The sequence below is a fragment of the Stegodyphus dumicola genome, chromosome 3 (assembly GCF_044657685.1).
Source record: "Stegodyphus dumicola isolate Sdum_Otavi_A_Nest chromosome 3, ASM4465768v1".
Taxonomy (NCBI): Eukaryota; Metazoa; Arthropoda; class Arachnida; order Araneae; family Eresidae; genus Stegodyphus; species Stegodyphus dumicola.
The window spans coordinates 277,768,868-277,789,837 of NC_140770.1; the positions used below are offsets into that span (position 1 = coordinate 277,768,868).

At 33.0% G+C, this 20,970-nt stretch overlaps 1 protein-coding gene across 1 annotated transcript; it reads left to right on the forward strand.

The window, feature by feature from the left end:
• Positions 1 to 1,131: 1,131 nt before the first annotated feature.
• LOC118195469 (uncharacterized) lies at positions 1,132 to 20,970 on the forward strand. The gene is made up of 2 exons (XM_035366823.2): positions 1,132 to 1,286; positions 16,996 to 20,970. Exon 2 carries the CDS (start codon positions 17,142 to 17,144, stop codon positions 17,997 to 17,999), a length of 858 nt encoding a protein of 285 aa, XP_035222714.1. The 5' UTR covers positions 1,132 to 1,286; positions 16,996 to 17,141; the 3' UTR covers positions 18,000 to 20,970.

Sequence of the window (20,970 nt, forward strand, 5' to 3'; positions counted from 1 at the left end):
TCGGACTTTTACTGATATGACATGCCATTTTTTTTCCATATTTTGATACTATGGCTCAAATTATGCCTATTTTTTCCATATTTTGATACTTTGGCTCAAATTATGCCTATTGTTTTTCCATATTTTGATACTATGGCTCAAATTATGCCTAAATATTAAATTTTGTAAAATTTGGTGGAAATTTATGGAGCATTTTTTTTCAGTTTGCGCCAAAAATAATTCACTTGGCTAACTTTTTAATTTATTAGCAACGTATTTTTCTTTCTTTTCTTCCTCTTTCCTTATTTAATAAATAAAGGTAACACACAAAAGGTTAAAAAAAAAAGTAATGTAAAATCTGAAAACTTTCGAATTAAAATTTTTTTATTATAAATTTTATTGTATTTTTCCTAAATTTCTTATGGGATATGGCAAATATTCACGTATGTTTCCTGCGAATGATCCTGTGTCATCCTCCTTATGACTCTCCCTCAAATTAACTTAATTGTTTAAATATTAACTTAATTATTTATTATGCATTTTATCGCATTTTTCCTAAATTCGTTATAGAATATGGTAGATACGTACATACGTTTCCTACAATTTCGTCATCTTCCGCGTGATTCTTTTTTTAACTAAATTATTATCCTTGTTTCTACAAGACAAGTCATCCATCAACCTTCTTATCATTTCGTGTTTTTGTCATCTAGATCCTTTTGCTGCTATTTATAACACATGTATTTTCATAGCTTAGCGTACTCCATTCTAAAAGCGATTTTTTTCCCAAAATTCTGCGAAGTACTATTTGTAGTACTGCTTTGTATCTGAATCCAATATATTGGACCTGAAAAACACAATCTCCATAAAAAGCCTCCGTGGTATTCAGTGTGGTGACCCAATTGACATAAACTGTGGGGACTTCTGAGAAATCAGCCAGTTTAAAACATCTCCCAAGAAGGATTGGGATTCTAAACATCTCACAACCCTTGACTTTTCCATTGATGCTTTTTCCTACTCCACGAGAATCAGGTGACGTAATTGTTTCGTTTATTTCTGAAGAAAGGGTGTGTCACCGAGGGGGGGGGAGGAGGTTGACTTCACCTAAGAACAACATCCACAAGAAAAAAACTACGTGAGAAAGGTGACGATTACGCTAGTCATGTGGTTGCCGAAGTAAATGACGCAATAGCCGCCCAAACTTAGTCTGTGACGGGAGATCCAGAACTTCATTTTGCGAAGTAGCGTCGATGTGACAGGGTAAGCGGAGTACGAATAGTCTCGCATACATTGTGGATACAACTTTAAAGGTAAGCCAAATATCTAACTGCAGCTTCTGCTTACTGTTTATTCCAGCAACTCTCAAACATGTTACAACTGAGGGCTACTTTTATAAATTAAAATAATCTGCGGACAACCTTATATACTCGTGCCTTTCGAAGGGATTTCTTTTAAAATATATTACTACCAGTTGTTTTATAACTTTTATAATACTAAACGCGTGGCTTGCTAGTCGTCTAAATTAGTTATCATAAAACCCAGAAAAAATATAATGATTTTAATGCATTGCTATTTCATACAAATTTTCTGATTAGACATCTCCTGATTTAAGTTCACTTTTATTTAAATCAATCAGGTTAAAAAGTCGAAAATATATTCTTCAGAATTGAGTTTGTTCCTGTTAAATCGCTTGGTTTTTAAATCAGTAACAGGCAGATTAAATTTGAACGTTAAATACGTTACGTTTTATTAAAATGGCTAAACGCTAACGCATAGAAGACAAAAGTATTTTATTTCAAGCAGTGGAAACACATTGCTTTTAAACAGTTGAGTATGCTGTTAAAACCGAAAGATAAATATGTTTCGTTTTGCCGAATTGCAACAGTGTGACGGCCCGGATATAAACATGTTTTATTTCGAACAGTGTTGCCACTGCTCGTGCTTTTTGAAGTCTCTGAGTTTGTTAATTGAAAATTTATTAAACTCGTACAAAATATTAAATAAATTAAAAACAAATTTGAAAAAATTTGGCGGCTCTAGGTGCCGTCGTTTTTCGTCGTAAAATTTTTCATAAAACCGAGAAAAAATATAATGATTTTAATGCATTGCTATTTCACAAAAATTTTCTAATTAGACATCTCTTGATTTAAGTTCACTTTTATTTAAATCAATCAGATCAAAAAGTCGAAAATATATTCTTCAGAATTGCGTCTGTTCCTGTTAAATCGCTTGGTTCGAATTGTGGAAATACGACCCGCAAAATTTTTTCCACAATTCGAAAAACATACAAGCATGCACAGAAACTAATTTTTCATTATTTAATAGCGAGATAGTTGCTATGTCGTGAGCTAAATATTCGTACTTTTCACTCCTGGCTCCGACATACTATGTATACTCAACATCTACAAATTTAAATATCATTCCAGATTTTTTTGAGAATGTATTTAATACAATTCTCATCATATTTATATTTGCAAATTATATATAACTACAATAACATAAATCTCTCTTATATGAACAACGAGAATAAACCCAGCGTAACTTTTCTAAACTTGAGAAAAGTTTTGTAATTTAAATACCGTAAACTTAAACATAATAGTCCTTATCTTCTAAAACGAAGTCGATTTGATAAATATCACTAATATCCACAGTAGATTCCATTTCATTCACACCCACACTCAGTTTGATAACGCAATCGCATCGCAAGAACTGACTCAAATCAAAACAAAAATAAAAATGTATGGAATATCATGCTCTGTTGCCATTCAAGCGATGTACAATTTTTTCTACTACAGTTGTTGCCAGACTTATTCTGGATGTATGTGAGAGGCACAGCAATAGTTAACCCTTTGTTGCATACAAATAATCTAGAGAAGTTAAACGAAAATGTTTGTTTTTTTTCCTACTTAAAATAACCTTAGCAATAATTTAAAAAAAAAAAAAAAAAAAAAATCTGAAATGTTTCAGATTTTAAATTACGTCCAAAGGGGCGTTTTTTTAACATTTTGTGTGTTACCTTTCTTTATTAAATATCATGTTCTTCGCACTTAAACCATTAGATCCAGTGCAACAGCAATATCGCAAAATAGTTTTAAAACGAGCATATCTTTAGAATTTCCGATACAGAGACTCAGGCGCTGGAGATAAAAATGTTTTTTCTGCACAACGTTGCCATTGCTCGCTTTGAAATCCTTGAGTTTGTTAATCAAAAATTCGTCAAAGTTTTAAAAAATAGGAAATCGATCATAAAACAAATTTCAAATTTCAAATTTGGTCTTCCACGTGCTCATATTCGTTGGAGGATTACGTTATTCAAAATTCGATGACTCTATGTACCGTTGTTTTATCACAATACGAGAAATATACATACATTTATGCAGATTTTTCATTATTTAATTTCTTCAAATATAATGCAGGACTCTAACATTTTGTGGCAACAGTTTGAAAAGTGAACCGACATTTATGAGTCCGACGCAAAATGCCAAAACGAAACTAATAGTTCTTCGGGATTCAAATCCCTTTGGACTAATAATAATAATAATAAAATTAATTAAGACACAGTAACACGCCGAATAAATACTAATTTGTTGTTTGACTTCTGAATTAATAATAAAATTATTCAAATTTCGTTTTAAATAATTGCTACAGTTTGTTCACTACAGTAGACAGCATGCAAATACGTACATGCACACAAATCTCTTCCCAACGATTAACGGTCATTGCATTTGAAATCATTTCCTGCCTTGTTTGCAGTGATCATTACCATCTTCTAAATAGTAAATCTACACCTGACATGTATATACAGATCCCCCAAAATACCTCCATTCCGTCGATTGTGATTGAATTCATTTTGCTATGATTTTGTAACCTGTACCTATTGGATTCAAATGTCAAATATTCTAGAAATTCCTTGCCAAACAAATATTTCCAGTGGTGTTTTGGCTCGATAAGCAGTCCATTTGGGTTTCAATTCACTCTTTTCGACAGATCTTTATCTACCCACTCCACAATTTTCTCAAACTGACATTTAAAATAAAATGTCTAAAATGACTAATCATGAATAAAAAATGGTAGTACAAGAAAATGTAAGCAATATTATATAATGTTTACTATGAGAAATTGTACTAACTTGGAAACAGAAGTAGCAGCCATTTTCCAAATAGCAATGCTTTACTTAGTGATGCTATACCGCCATCCATGATCGACAGTTGAAAGTTCTAATAACATAGAATGAATAAACACAGGAATGGACTCTGTTAAGGCATTTACAGAAGATTAAAGAAGTTTAAACTTTCGTCTATTAGAGTAGAAATGATGCAACAAAGAGTTAATTAAAATTCATTTAGTTCTATGTTGTTATTAATCAATTAAGTGAATGGGAGAAAAGTTATATTTATTTTTAATAATTCAAAGTTGTTAAGAGATTTATCTTATTAAGTAAAAATTAAATCAATGTGCTCCGCACGTTAATGAATCTGCCATTTCTTGCACAGCTGTTGAATATTTGGATTAAAATTTATATATTCGCTTAAATTGGTACAACATTAGGGATGCTAAACACGTCCCACATTCTATATACGCAGTTTACAGTTTGGATAACAGAAAAAGAAGCTTAGGAAGCAGTTCTAAGCAGAAAGCAGACGAAAAAAATGTAATGCGTAGTAATTGCAGTCGTATTTATAAGCTTGGAAAGTCTTTGCTTTTTAATCCTGAGCAGCGACTGAGCAAAAGATTTCGCACTGTTGTTACTTCAGAGACGTGACGTAACATGCTGCAGAGAGAGGCAAAATGGAGCAAACGTATCTTTGAAGAGGGAATGTGTTTAAGAATTTAAAGGTCTACTGCCAACTGGTTCCAATCAAGTTTAATAATTTTGTTAGCAATTTATGTATTAATAACAAATATATGATTTTTATATTCCTTTTGAACTCAATCTGTATATATATATATATATATTACAGAAGTGTTTTAAATTAAGACAATTTTCATGTTATGGCAACGTCAAATTTAAAAATAAAATTAATTTTGGACAAATAACTAAATATAAATTTTAATGCGGTCTCAGGCTCTTATATTTGTATTTTGGAAAGTTTTATGCTTGTCATGAAAGAATAAAAATACAAGAAATTAGATTCCCGTTACGACAAAAGTTCACTGGGATAATTAATTTCAAAAATTTGAAATATTTGATGTCATTTTCAGCTTGCCGAATGGCATCGCTTAATTAAGTTAGACTAATTCAAGGAAATAAGGTTAAACGAAATGCAGTAAAACATGTGTATTATTTGATAGGCCGTACAAGGATGTCATGTGGATAGTCAGATTTTTTAGTTCTTCTTACCGCGTTTTACTCAACGAAGTTTCTAAATTCAGGGTACAACTCTAATTACCGTGAACTCACCGGAGGGCTGAGAGTCGGCTGATTGCCACGAAATTCGTAACCACAGACATTTCACACGTATTGTTTTTTAATCCCTGCGTTACCTTTGGCAACAGACAAAGGAAATGTTTCGTAAATTTTTCTTTTTTTCTTTTCATTCCTTCTTACAATTTTAGACAAATGCACCGTATATTCTGTAAATTAATTAAACAGTTAATTAAATATTATCATAATCCAACTACAATTGCGCAAGCCGTTCAGAAATATTATGACTCAATACAAACAATAAAACAATGTTTTTGATTAGTATCGATATGTGAGAACTTTACAAAATTTATTTATAAAACGGGAGCAAGAAACAGGAATGAAATTATAATCCCGTTAGAATTGTTGTCAAAAATATGTTCTGAGGATTTCACTATATTTTACTGATTATATATATTATTTATTGATTACTATATTTCCTCCCGTACCCCCCTTTTTTTAAACTAATTTTATCGTCGAAAAATCGGGAGGAAAATTTTATGAGAGTAATTTAATGTCGGGAGAAAACGGTTACAGAAAGAACATATCAAATGAAAATTTAATTTAAAAAATTAAAAAAAAAATAGTATAAAAAAGAAAATCTGAAAGGTTTCAGATTCGCTAAATATCACGTTCTTCTCACTTAAACCATAAAGTTTAGTTCAACAGCAATATTACAAAATGATTTTAAATTGAGCCTATCTTTAGAATTTCCGATACACAGTCTCGCGCGCTGGAGATAATTTTTTTTTTTTTTTTCCTCTACAACGTTACCATTGCTCGCTTTGAAATCCTTGAGTTCGTTCATCAAAAATTCGTTAAAGTTTTACAAAAATTAAATCGATAATAAAACAAATTCTAAATTTCAAATTTGGGGTTCCAGCTGCCCATATTCCCAGTAGGATTACGTCATTCAAAGTCACAATGCGAGAAACATACATACATTGATGCAGATTCTTCATTATTTAATTTCTTCGAATATAATACAGGGCAAAAACATTCGGTGGCAACAGTTTGTAAAATGAAGAGGACATTCAGAGTGATTCGACGCACAGTCGCAAAACGAAAACAATAGTCCCTCAGGGACAAAGTCCCTTTGGACTAATAATAACATAACAAATGGATAAAATACGGATAACTATCATAATACTAATTGTTTAAAAGAAAGCTACATTCCAATAAGAAACAGAGTAATACTAATATTACAATTAACTTGTAAAGGCCCAGGGGCACCTCACGTGAATAAATCTTGATCGCACTTCCCAAGAGGGGCACCAGAAGAACGAATGAGAAAGGAGACGAACAAAAAGACCCGAATTTCGAAAGCTCAAACACATCAGAAGTAGGTAAGGCTGCAATAAAATGAAACGTAAATAACAGAAGCAAGAAATCATATATTTGGAAAGTTTCTTAAGTTTGAGAGCATCTACCACTTCCGGGTAGTTTAACTAAGAATCTGAAAAAATTGTATTTCAAATAATAACTGCAAGTTAAAATAAAAAAAAGGATGAAAGGATAATACAAAATACAAATACAAAAAAATGATCGAGGGAATACAATTTACCCATGAACTAGCCCTCAGAGAGAAAAACTTTGTAGAATAAAAGAAGTATAAAACTATGCGAATATTTTTTTTAATTTTTTAAAACTTAGAGCTAAAAAGCTAGAGGACGAATAGGCGAGAAAATACGGTATGTAAATACAGTTAGAACCGTCTTTTATTAACACTACGGTATAAACATTTAAAAAGCATCAAATTAAAAGCATTGTAAACTATATACAATAGCTACGTTACTCGCATCAAAACTGTACATAAACGACCTTAAAGAATACAAGAGTTGCTTTTAAATCTTCTAGCTTTTTTATGGGCATAATGTACACTGCACACAAAACAATGGGGGGACAGTTCTACATCTCCCGTTCTACTGGAGCGATTGACAAAATTCAAATTGTGTTTTTCATGTCTCAAAAGCGCGACTTTATTGGATTTATATATGGCATTGTTCTAACATAGGAATTTTGACACAAAATCGGACTTTTCCTGAAATAACATACCATTTTTTTTTCTTATTTCGATTCTACGACTTAAATTATGCCTAGATATTGAATTTTATAATTTTTGGTGAGAAATTTATGGAGAAATTTTAAAATTTATCTTAAAAAAGCGCAGTAGTTACTCTCAAATTCTCAACGTAACATTATGTTTGGATGAAAATCACAAATAAAAAATATTTATTGTCATCGAAGGTGCCTCATGTTTCTTGCTAGCTATAATACTACAAGAACTACGCGATAGTCTATGATGCTTTTCACAATAATCTTTGATGACAATGTAGTATATTCATTTGTGCACTACAATTAAAAAAAAAAAAAATCATTAAAAAAACTGAAAGCTTTCAGATTTTACATTAACATTTTGTGTGTAACCTTTATTCATTAAATGTCATGTTCTCCGCGTTTCAAATATAAAATTCAGTTCAACAGCAATATCGCGAAATAATTTTAAAATCAGCATATCTTTAGAATTTCTGATATACACTCTCGCTGGAGATAAAAATTTTTTCTTTTTTTTTTTTTTTTTTTCCGTACAGTGTTGCCATTGCTTCCTTTGAAATCGCTGAATTTGTTAATCAAAAATTCGTTAAAGTTTTACAAAATATTAAATAAATAATAAAAAAAAATTCCAAATTCCAAATTTGGGCTTCCAGATGCCCATATTCGGGTGGAAACGTTCGTTATTCGAAATTTGATCTACCGTCGATTTATCACAATGCGAGAAACATACACACATTTATGCAGATTCTTCATTATTTAATTTCTATAAATATAATACAGGGCTGTACTATTTGGTGGCAACAGTTTGAAAAGTGAATCGACATTTATCGTGAACCAAAGCAAAATGTCAAAACGAAATTAATAGCCCTTCTGGCTAACGCCCTTTGGGCTGAGATTAGAATTTACTGTATTCAATGAAAATATCGCGGACGAAAACGTCGCAGATCAAGCAAGGCAAACGAAAACGTCGTCGTACAAAACATTGTGGGAGAAAAGAAAACAAGAAAACATCGCAGTTCTAAAACTTCGTCGTAGAAAATAGAAAGCAAAGTACTTCAAAAACATCATAGTTACGAATCATCGCATGACCGTAACATCGCCGACATGCCTTTTTTAGGCTTTAAAACATTTAAATGCGTGTTAACGTAATGATTTGTGAGTGAAAGAAATAGGGAATATTTTTATCTCTATAGACCACATTTTTTAATTAAATAAATGAGCCAAATAAGGGATCATGTCGGTAAACTTCTTGTTTTCGATCTTAGCCAACCATTTGAAATGAGCAAAGCAATTCTAGTTTAACATAGATTTTCAAAAACTCTATCCATTTTAAGGCAAAGCCGTTTAAATGCATGGGCCCAACGAGCATAAAGGCCCCATGCTAATCCATTTACATTGAATTCACATTTTATTTATGTGAGTAGTTGTCGTGGGGGATCCAGCACACTGGTTTGCCCAGGGGCGCACAATGCTGTTAACTCGACATTGATTTAAGGAGATCAAACACAAGTCCCTCTTCTTCAGGAGCCTCCCCAAAATAATTCCGCCAATTTTTTCCCCCTCTAAAAACACATACCCCGAAATAAGGTTGCTTTACTACTTAAGTTTTACATTGGCAGGCTCTCTTTTAATGAGAGATTCTGTCTGAATATTAAGATCAGAGGTTTTCCAGAATTTACGAACGAATTTAATTTCCAGAAACGTTCATAAATTAATTTATGCATTAAAGGCATTATGAACAGTTCATAGGTTAACTTTTGCATTTTCCTAATTAAAATTCTGAAAAGGTGCCTATGCATATATTTCTCGATATATTTATATTAAACTAGCGAAAGCACCCGATGGTAGTTAAGTTAGATGAGAGTAATGCATCTAACAACAGAGAGAAGGCTACCGCTGTAATCCTTCTCCAATAACGATGCAAAACATACGATTCCATAGTTGTACATTTTTCAGTCTGATGCGATATGAAACCTACATAAAAAAAATTCGATAGGAAAATTAAATAATTCTCTCTCATTATATCAGCAACAATGGCACGCAGTTTTTAATGATTTTCGTCTTTCTAATCAAATGGTCATAAAAACTTAAATTCCATCCAATATGTGACCTATATTCAATTTTAGTCGATTGAATGTGGCAAAAAATAGATCAGAGCGGATCAAAAATTAATAACGCGAACAAACACACAAACAAACACTCTTCTTTATATACATTTTGCAAAACTTACAAATTTTTTATTAACAAACTCTACGATTTGAAAGCGAGCGGTAGCAACACTTTTCGAAATAAAGCATTTTTGTCTCCGACGAGCGAGACTGTTGCCACTCGGAAGAAATAAGGGCGAAAATTAATGTTTTCGGAGTTTTTAATTAATATCTCGGCTGATTAATGTCGTACATGGTCGAAAATAGCTTTCCACGAATTCTTGGAATTGGGAATAATGTATTTAATGTTTGGCAATGCTATTTTTATTTCATTGTAAAACTTAAATTTTTAATTAACAAACTGTACGTAAAAATACCCCCGAAAATTTAAAAATACAAAAAGTTTAAAAACCCAAAACTTGAGTTTTTCTATCCCTAAACTTTCTCGAGCTAACCTCTAGTGTGCATCATGATAACTATGTATGCATTTATCATATTTCTGCTCACTACTTAGATATTTTTCTGATGTGGAGGTACATGGTTTTGAACCATTGGCATTCTGTAATTTATAATCATTGCCATTGGCAAACTATACGATTGGATTTGGTGGTGTGTATTTGGTGTATTTAATTACGGCAAAGCACACTAGGGCTATCTGCCTAAGGGGAGGGATGCCTTTTTGGAGGACGTTCTAAGGGAAACTTGCTCGTATACATGTTACACATGGGAAAAACCACGAAAACACCCATGCAGCCAGCCCGTTCGCGGGCTTCGAACCTCGGACCCAACTACCAGTTATACGATTGGAAAGTGAGCAATGGCAACAACTTTCGAAATAAAACAGACTTTCATCTCTAGCTTGGCGAGACTGTTGCCCCTCGGAAAAATGATCGTTTTTACGAGTTTTTAATTAATAGCTCTGATTTTAGATTTTTTTTTTTTTTTTTTTTTTAAGTGAACGTAGACCTTTTCCAGGACCCAGAAAAGAATTGTGGAAAGTTTGGTGACGATAGCTATAGTAGTGAATGAGTTATTGGCGAAGAAACAAACAAACTTTCTTCTCTCTATATATAGATTAGTTAAATTCTATTGCTATAGTTTAAAGGATATTTTTTCTCATTGCTTAATGTTATCAAAATAGTCTTGGACAAGCGCAATCACATTAACTTTTAGGAAAATAGGAAATGCAACCAAAGGAATATACGAATACTTTTACATACTCTTAATATTCCTTTGGGTGTTTTTGAACGAAGTGAAGTTTTCCCGATTTCTAAACTTCGGGTATTTTAGACGACTTCTCGGCTCACGAAGGTTACTAAAATAATCTGGATGCGAGGGTACTGACTGAGGATGAGCAGAAGAGGAGAGTAGAATGTGTCTGGCATGTCAGTTGTGGAGAAATCCGTCTTGACAGTTCGAATCCAGGGTGAAGGTTCTAAAAGTAGTTCCTAACAAAAATCTCGAAGGGGGACTTATAGCTGGCTTGGTCGGTGAACTTAACCATTCACACCCAGAATGTTGATGTGAACCAACTCTTTCTCGGAATTTTTAATACTTCTACTCTTCAAAGAAGAACGCTGACTCCATTACTGAATCTGCATTGTGAAATTGTACCCAATAAAGGAAGATGATTTTAGGAAACTGCGTCAGACAAATGCAGATTAAAATAATAATAATAATAATAAAAAGGTCTGTCGCTCGCTTTTATGATATCTGCGTCTGTTAATCAAAGGTTCATTTAACTCGTACAAAATATGAAATAAATAAATAAAACCTGAACGCTTTCAGATTTTACATTACGCCCAAAGGGGCGTGTTTTAACGCTTTCTGTGTTACCTTTATTTATTAAATATCATGTTCTTCACACTTTAACCAGCTCAACAGTTGCTGTTTAACATTCAGTTCATCAGCAATATTGCAAAATAATTTTAAAATGAGCATAGCTTTAGAATTTTCGATACACAGTAGCACGCGCTGGAGATAAAAATGTCCTCCCCCCAATAAAGTGTTGCCATTTCACGCTTTGAAATCATTGAGTTTGTTAATCAAAAATACCCTAAAGTGTTACAAAATATGAAATTGATAATAAAACAAATTCCAAATATCAAATTTGGGCTTTCGGATGCTCATATTCGCAGTAGGATTTCGTTATTCAAATTTTGACGGCTCTAGGTACCGTTGTTTTATCACAGTGCGAGAACTATACATACACATTGATGCAGATTCTTCATTATTTAAATAATAATACAAGGCTCTAATATTTGTTGTCAATAATTTGAAAAGCGAGCTGACATTTATAGTGAGCAAAATGCCAAAGCGAATTTAATAGTCCTTCTCGGCTAATTGCCCCTTTGGACTAATAAAAAAATCTGATGTGGACGCCACATGATTTTCTTGTACGGCCTATTAAATTACACACTTTTTTTTTTTTTTTTTTTTTTGTGCATGTCATTTAATTTTATTTTCTTGAATCATTCTAACTTAATTAACCGATTGGAAATGACATCAAAAATTGCAATTTTATAAATAAAATATCCCGATCAATTTTTTTCGTCTGGGAATATAAACTTCTTGTATTTTTATTTTTTCATAATGAGTATAAAAGTTTCCCAAATATAAGTACAGGAACTTGGAGATCGCACTCAAAGTTAAATTTCATTTTTTGTCTAAAATTAATTTTATTTTTAAAATTTTTATTGCACAAACATGAATATTTTCATCATTTAAAACATTTCTGTAATTTTAAGTGTATGCCTACGACTAACGATTGAGATAGTAAAGGACGGGTCAGGACTTTTAGGCTGAGTAAGGGATATGTGTATAAATATGTATGTGTATATATATGTGTGTATATATATATGTGTGTGTGCGTGTGTAAGATAAAAAAAAATATGTAAATCAAAATTATAATTTAAACTAACGGCAAAACTTTAATTTCTCCCTCTCTATTCTAAAAATCGTAATAAGTTCTCTGGATTGCGTCATTTCTAGATCATTCCATTTTGCATGGCCTACGCAGCGCTGATGACGTAATAATTGGGAACTGAAACTTTTAACTCAAAATCCTTCTCTTCCCGTGCTTCCATATAGATTAACTACGCACTTCAGCTTCGCTCTCCACCGTGCTAGTTCGCAATTTCGCTTTCTGTCGCAATAATTTCAAAGATGTAAATGTCCTGTGAATAGGCACGACTAGAGTGCCAAGCGATTGTGGCCACATATGTCAACTGGAAATAAAAATGGAATTAAAACTGCATTGACTGCCAAGTTTCTTAGATATTACGAACTCAACATATTAGCATACTACGCAATCGGAATTCTTCCTCTTCAGTATGGATCTACGATATATCCTAGCTAGGTATTACGCATCAAACAGTGTTCCTACATCAGTACTTCTCAATTTTGCTTTATTACATATATATGAAACATGAAAAAAAAAAATACTAACAAATTACTAACTTAATTGTCAACATTATTCTTGCCTTTTAATTCTTGGTTTTTATTCGGCTATATCTCCGTCCTGGAATCTGTGCTGCATTCTATGTGTTGAACTCGATACGTCTATCTGCAAGTCCGTCATTCCATTTTCGTAACAGTTTTAAGCTGTATCTTCTAACATCAAATTATCTACAGATAAATCATTTACACACTTTTGGTATTGCCGATTACAATAAAAAAAGGAGATGCACAATTAGATGTTGTATCAGTCCCATATACAAAATTTCAACTTTCTATGATTAATCGTTTTGAGTTATGCTAGATACAAACATACGTCACAAAACAACTGAATCCATTTTTCAATTCGTTTTGGAATAAAACATCTTTTATTCTGTCCCTACGCTGTACAGATGTCACGGGGAAAAAACTGTTCAAATGGATTTGGGAACGGTCAGAATGGATATTTCCGTGGAAATATATAACTCGAAATTTTTCGCGATTACGCTACTTCGTACAAGGAAGTTAAGGAAAATAAAATGGGCTGCATGGGCGAGATCTGTGTGGATTCTTTTGTTTAAACGTCAATAACGGAAAATAGGAGGACTTGGTAAGGGAAACGATAGACCATTTGAGGAAAAAAAAAAAAAAAAAAAAGATATTAAAATATTTATGCCTCCAAAGTAAAAAATTCTTAGAACTAACATTTGCTAACATTTTTTATGTGTATACTATGTGTTGTCATCAATAAAATCTGCTTGGCGAGATTTGCAGCATTAACACATTTTTATATGTATACTGTGTATTGTCGCCAGTCGAGTCTGCTTGGTGACATTTGCGCCGGCGAAATGTAAAATTACCCATTTATCGCATTTTGTTAGGAACGTTACGAGATTAGTTGAGAACTTTTAGCTTTTGCAGAATTTCGCCTTTCCAGGCTTTTCCCTTTCAGTATTACTTCAGTTATGATTTTATCAGTATTATTTGAATTATGATTATATAAGTATTATTTGAGTTATGATTATGTAGTTTCAGTTTTATTTATGAGTTATTTGAGTTATTATTTGAGTCATTTAGAATATACTTCTAATCTCTCTCTCTATATATAAAGAAGAAAGTCTGTTTGTCTGTACGCTAATAACTCAGTTACTACCACAGCTATAGTATCGTCACCAAACTTTTTACAATTCTTTTGTGGGTCCTGGAAAAGGTCGACTTCCACTTTTTTCAAAAAAAAAAAAAAATAATAATAATAATAATAATAATAATAATCTGATGTGTACACCACATGACTTCCTTGTACCGAATATTAAATTATACGTATTTTTTCTTGCATTTCATTTAAACTTATTTGAATTAAATCTACTTCGTCGATAGCGCATAAACCACAATAGAATAAATGCACTCTTTAAAATTCACTGTACTTGTTTACCGTAGCGACACTCTGGCGCTAGGTTCACTTAACAGCTTTACATTTCGTTCAAATTACAATTCAGAATGCATAAAATTTATATCATTTGAAGTATTATCTAATCGTTGCCACATGTTCTATTCAAATACTATAATAAATCTAGAATGATGTATTAAAAGATATTAAGCAAACAAAACAAAAAAGAAACAGTTTTTCACTTACCATTGAGTATTTCTCATTCAATTAATTCAGTTCTCACTTCGCGACAAGGCAAAAATACATAAAAACTCAAAATATCTACATTAAAAATTACGAACTAAATCTTAAACACTTATTTCCTTGAAAAATTCCAGAAAGGATTAAGCATGATTTAATTCGCAATAATAAATGAAGGCGTTATCTTTGTTGTTGCGAAGCTAAGTTTCTCTAGATTGGCAGCAAATCCACTATTCTGCTGTTTCAAATGTAAACAAGCAATGGCCGCTATCAAAAAATTATTAGGCTTAGCGGCACTTAAACAACTTTAAAATTGTTGCTAATTCTAAAAATATTGCATACAGATTTACTAAAGGTATAAAAACCTTAACCGGAAGATAAGAACAACATAATTCAATCATTTTTAAAGCAAAAAATATACAATTTACAAACATATAAGAGTAAAGAAACTGAGATCACTGAGCCGGGTAACAGAGTGGATATATATATATATATATAAATATATTTATATACGTTTCGTGCGGCCGATTGCAACCAAAAAACGAGGTGCACATCTACATGTTATAGCAGTCCTATATACAAAATTTCAACGTTCTGAGGCTACTCGTTTTTGAGTTATGCGAGGTACGTACGTACGTACAAACGTTCGTACAGACGCCACGAAAAATTCTCTTCAGAATTCAATTTAAAACAGCTTTATAATTTTTTTGGAGGAAACGAGTCTTTTATTCTTTCCTTTTGTACAGATATCACGCAAAAACATCGTTAAATTGCATTCGATAGCGGTCAAATGGATATTTTCGTTGAAATACGCTGCCTGAAACTTTTCGCGATTACAATACTTCCTTTTTACTTCGTACAAGGAAGTAAAAAGTAGTTAAAATCACAGATATTAACTGAAAACGCTTAAAACGCTAATTTTCGCCCTCATTTTTCCGAGTGGCAACAGTCTCGCACGCTGGAGATAAAAATCTGCTTTATTTCGAGAAGTGTCGCCACTGCTCGCTTCCACATCTTAGAGTTTGTTAATAAAAAATTTGTAAGTTTTACAATGAAAAAATTATAGCATTGCCAAACATTAAATACATTATTCTCGATTCCAAAATTTCTTGGGAAGGCATTTCGACTATTCCAATCTTCGTACGACTTTTATATATTTCAATTTTCGTACGACGAAAATTGAAATATATGTGAAATATTGGATAGAACTTAACTTTTACGACCATTTGATTAGAAAGACGAAAATCATTACAAAAACTGAGTGTTATTGTTGCCGATATAATGAGAGAGAATTAGTTTATTTATCTATCGAAATTTTGTATGAGGGTTCCATATCGCATCAAACGGAAAAATGTATGAATATTAATTGTATTTTTTGCATCGTTATTAGTTACAGCGGTATCGTTCTCTCTCTGTTGTTAAATACATTACTCTCAATGTAACTTAATTGGTATTCGGTACTTAAGGTAATTATTTGATAAGTATCAGAAAGAGCCTTTACTGAAATGACTGTGCTTAAGTAATGCTATAAAAAAAGGCAGAAATCTCAACAATAATACAATCCTCAAAGAGCACAGCATATTTTACCTGAACAACGTTTCAACAATGATTTAAATTTCTGGAAAATGATTCTGATACTTATAATTGGAAATAATCAACATTAAAAAAATTTGAAGCAGTGTGATATTGCGACAATTTTCAAAAGAAGCAAACAATTTCCTGAGACTTGAATAGTATTACATATCACAAATAATTTTTAAATTACCAACTAAAGAAGAAATTTCGGTAAATCTTTACATTATGGTAACTTGGCGATTTTTTGGCGACCAATCCTGTTACAGATACCGGCTAGTTTTTTTTTTTTTTTTTTTTTTTTTTTTTTGATGCCATTTTGTTTTCGCGAAGTTTTTTTTTTTTTTTTTTACTTAACATTTTTTTCAACAATCTGCTAGCCGAATTACGCTTATGCTAGAACTTTTATGGAACAAAAGTGCTTAATCATGACGAAGATTAGGTGCGAAATTGGGAGAAAGTGTAGAATCGCCCACTGCTTGCCGCGTTTTTAAGAATTGCATATACACGGTATCCATGTACATGCCGACCTATTTTCACTTAAAAAAAATCCCAGAATTGCACAAAAATGGCATTGCGCACACTCTTGACTAGGCCATACAAGGAAATCGTTGTATCCACACCAGATATTTTATTTATGTACTACTGGTTTTCGTATGGTAATATTAACAATTTCTAAGGTTTTGATCATGGTTCACGAGAGGTGGGTCACCTGTTGACAGAATAGTTAATTTGTTTATATATATTAAATATATATTAATTACCGCGTTCTTTTTCAGGTATCAGAATGACAGACTTTTCATTTCTTCGTTTTAATACGAGTGTCGTCTATAACAGCAATCGATAACGAACGTGTGTGGCTGAAGAGAGGCAACGAAATTTAGGATTACATTTTATATCACTATTAATATCAGAGAAAACAAAAATGAACCGAGAACGCAGAAATAGAGCAGAGACTCTCCAGAGATCCGAAGCAATGTCCAGTCTCATCAATCAAATAATGTTCTTTATGCTCTGTGACAGATGGTTCTGCCCAGAAGAGAAACTGACGGGTTTATATGCGCTGTTGTTCTACAATGTCATCTGCTACCTACTCATGTACACCCAAAGACTCGTATACCTACAGGATATCACTCCTGTAGTTTTCGTATCGGAACATTCCAACGTTCGTCACCTAGCTATGACAGCCACAAAAGTGATGCTGGAATTCACGCGGGCTGTTACTTTCGTGGTAACCGGTGTATTCATGCTACTTGTATTCGGCCTCGAACAAGGCTTGGAGCACTTCAATCCAACATGGTACTACATTGGAATAACGGCTATTTACTTCACACTCACAGAAAGAACTTGTCAGGAGAAGATACCATCGCTGTTAACATACTTTCACTGCGACATGTTCGAAAGCCTCGAAAACCTCTGGACACCAGTTTTAGTACGCCTGTGTTCTTCTGTAGCCTCTGGATTAATGATTCTGCTAGTATTTATTTGCACCCACGAGAACTGGGCTTTGCTTCTGGCGGCTAGTTTCATCAACGTTTACATGACCATTAAAGATTTAGACCACCATTGGCAAGCTCTTATGAAAGAAAAATTAAGCATCGAAAAATACAGGTATGCCAGTCTGCAAGAGTTGAATGAAAATGATGATGTGTGTGCAGTTTGCCTTCAGGCAATGTCTTGTGCTCGCATCACACCATGCCACCACATGTTTCACGCGGAATGTCTAAGACGTTGCCTGAAGGAAAGACCAACCTGTCCAATGTGCAAATATTTTCTAGAATAGGAAGAAACATGAATATTGTTTCGAAAAATTATTTGTGATTGAAAGACCGCTTCAATCTGCTAACTGAAATTGTTTTATACATTCTTCCTCCCTTGGTGCAAATGGTTTGATATATTTCTAAGCAAGTTTTCATTTTTTTCCTGTTTCTAGCATAGCAAGTTACTTTTATACGTTTTGTACATAAGTACAGAAGTATTAGTTGTAATTGATGCCAGTTGATCTGGAGAACATTCATTTATTACTCATTCAACTAAAAACACATTAAGTTAAAAATGTCTTCATTAGCTTAATGGAAATGAGCTGTGATTAAAACATTATACCCATACAGGGTGCTAAAGTATTTTCTAGTCGACCGTGAAAGTTGGCGAAGATCCCGCCAAAATTGCGTCAACGGTTCTGGTGAAAGTTTGAAGGAACTAATTGCTCTCTAATTTAGCGAGATAATCAACTGATACAGATTATAAATACCGCATATTAAAACTTAAATTACGAACTCAAGTTCTGGGATTAACTGACAAAGAAATTTATTCAACTGTTACCAATTATTCCGGCGGTCAAAAAATGTAAAATAACAACAAAACTGTTACCTTCTTCACGAACTCAAAGCCAATTAAATTAAATATCAATTTAAGTGGCGTCATGTTGCTACACTTTGTCTTTTATTACAAATTCCACAGTTTGTTAATATTTTGACTACGCGTATCAGTATAATCAGCCTTGCAATAGAACATACTCCATTGCTTGCTGTTCTGTAGAAGGCAGATACTAAATTTCAATCTTTTTTTCCCCTTCCCTGCCCCCTCTAAAATGCAATACAAACATAGAGAAATAGTAGTTAACTTCCTTATAAAATCTAATCTGACTTATTCAAGATCAGGGTTACATGAAAACCAAAGCGAAGTCTTATCAGTGTGTTGTGATGTCACACTTAGACATTGTTGGCGATAAACTGCAATTTGGCAACATTGTCGAAAATGATAAACGGCAAAATACGTAAGTAACCAGTATGTTAACTCGAGATTAGAATATTTTTTATACATATATAGGTCAATTAAATGAAAAAAATTCCGAGATAGTTCCTTCATTTTATCAAATTATTAAAAAGTTGTTATAAAAGAAGCCATGAACAAACAACTTTTAGCCTGTTGTACAAAAGTCCTCATACTGACAATATAATATTAATCTTACGATGAAATTCCAACTCGAAGTAGATTACACGCAACTTTTTTCAAACACAGTATCAAACGTGGTACCTTAAGACGATAAGTGAAGACTTCGTCAGTTGTTCTCATATATATAACTGATAAATACAACTTCCTAAAGAGAAGGATGCCTTCGAGGTGGAATTTCTAGAGAAAAACTGGCTCGTATCTACGTTATGCATTTGGAAACACGTTTGGAAAACCACGAAACGCCCAAGCAGCCAGCCTTTCACCTCGAATCGAACACACGTCTTAATTACCAGTATTCAGCGACTTTACCGATCGACCGCTGGTGGGCTTGTTCATTTTCAGAAGCACGGACTTTTATCGTGGATATCAGTTGCTGCTTCGGAACTTCATTAATGTGAAATGCCATTTCTCCTCCCCCTCCCTCAGTTCTCCGATTTCAAACACCACAGCTATCTTTTCTGCGGTTGTTTTTTAGCTCCTCAGCAAGGGTGTCAGAACCTTCCAAAGAGATCAGCAACAACAAACACTACGATATTCAGAGTTGCTGACTGTAATAAACGTGAATTCAATATCTTCTTATTTGAATGACCTTAAATAACATGGATAACAAGAGCAAACATGAAATTATAAAAGAAGCCAAATAAAGCATATCAATAACAATTGCATTGATAATAAATTGTCTATTCTAGTCATTTCACGAGTTAAATGAAACTCTCATCAAATTAATGTTCCGGAATGCATGTAAGTCCAATGGCTCCAAATGAAATATCTGCAATGATTACATTAAACCCTTGCGCAAATCGCAAATAAACCTAAATACTAATTCAAAAGTCAAACACAAAATACTGCTGTCAAAAGGAAAAAAATAAAACAAATGTTTATTGAAAGGATTTTTATTATTACTTAGTAAGAACGTGATACATCCCCTCCCTCCGTCTTTGCAAAGAATGGAGATTTTTGCGTACGACAATTACTGAGGCAGCTCAAATTTCGCGGTAAAGAGTGCATAGTTTTTCCATGCCCTTCATGAAATGTCTTCTTATTTCTTTATCTGGGCCGATCTCCGCAGTGAAACCAGACAGTTCCTGTGCCTTTTTTAACACTTCGTTTAACTTCTTGTAAATTAAAAGCGCTTTATCTTCTTCCTTACCACTGCTTTCACTCTCGGCTGGTGATCATCCAATTCATCATTCGTTATTTCTCGATTAATTCTTTAACTTGACCTTCTTCTATTCCTGATAATATTTTGCTAAGAGCTGGTTTTACAATTTACATGATTTCTATGGCGTCATTTTCAGTCAATGGAAGTCCTTTAAAGCTGTTGATAATTTCTGGCCAGAGCTGACGTCAGAAAGCAGTCAATGTTGATGAGTGAAAGTTTAACCGCATATGAATGAAATTCTAGCATTGGGTACAGTGCAGGATTTGCGTATAAGCTACACAAGCTATAGCTTAGGACCCCCCCGAAAAAAAAAAACCCTCTAGGTATCCGAAAAATATATTTGGCACTGACATATAATATCTGGACTTGGTCTTCTGAAGTCTAAATCCGGCCCTGATTGGGGATTAGACACGTACCAAAAAGGTTACATGGGCAAGCAGCTACTTTTGAATACTGTTATTTTCATTGTTATTTTATGTAAATCTGAGCAAAGATATTACATGCGAGTGGAGCCATCAAATTTGTGTTTCAAGCAAATGTTATTGTTTGATCTCAATTGCAGCTATTGTAATCTGTTGGCTGTTTGTAGAACATAGGATATTTTTTGAATAAATTTGTTACATTTATATTAAAAAAA

Bases quoted from the DNA above. Each gene is read 5' to 3' on its own strand.
- LOC118195469 (XM_035366823.2), top strand. From the start codon at position 17,142: ATGAACCGAGAACGCAGAAATAGAGCAGAGACTCTCCAGAGATCCGAA.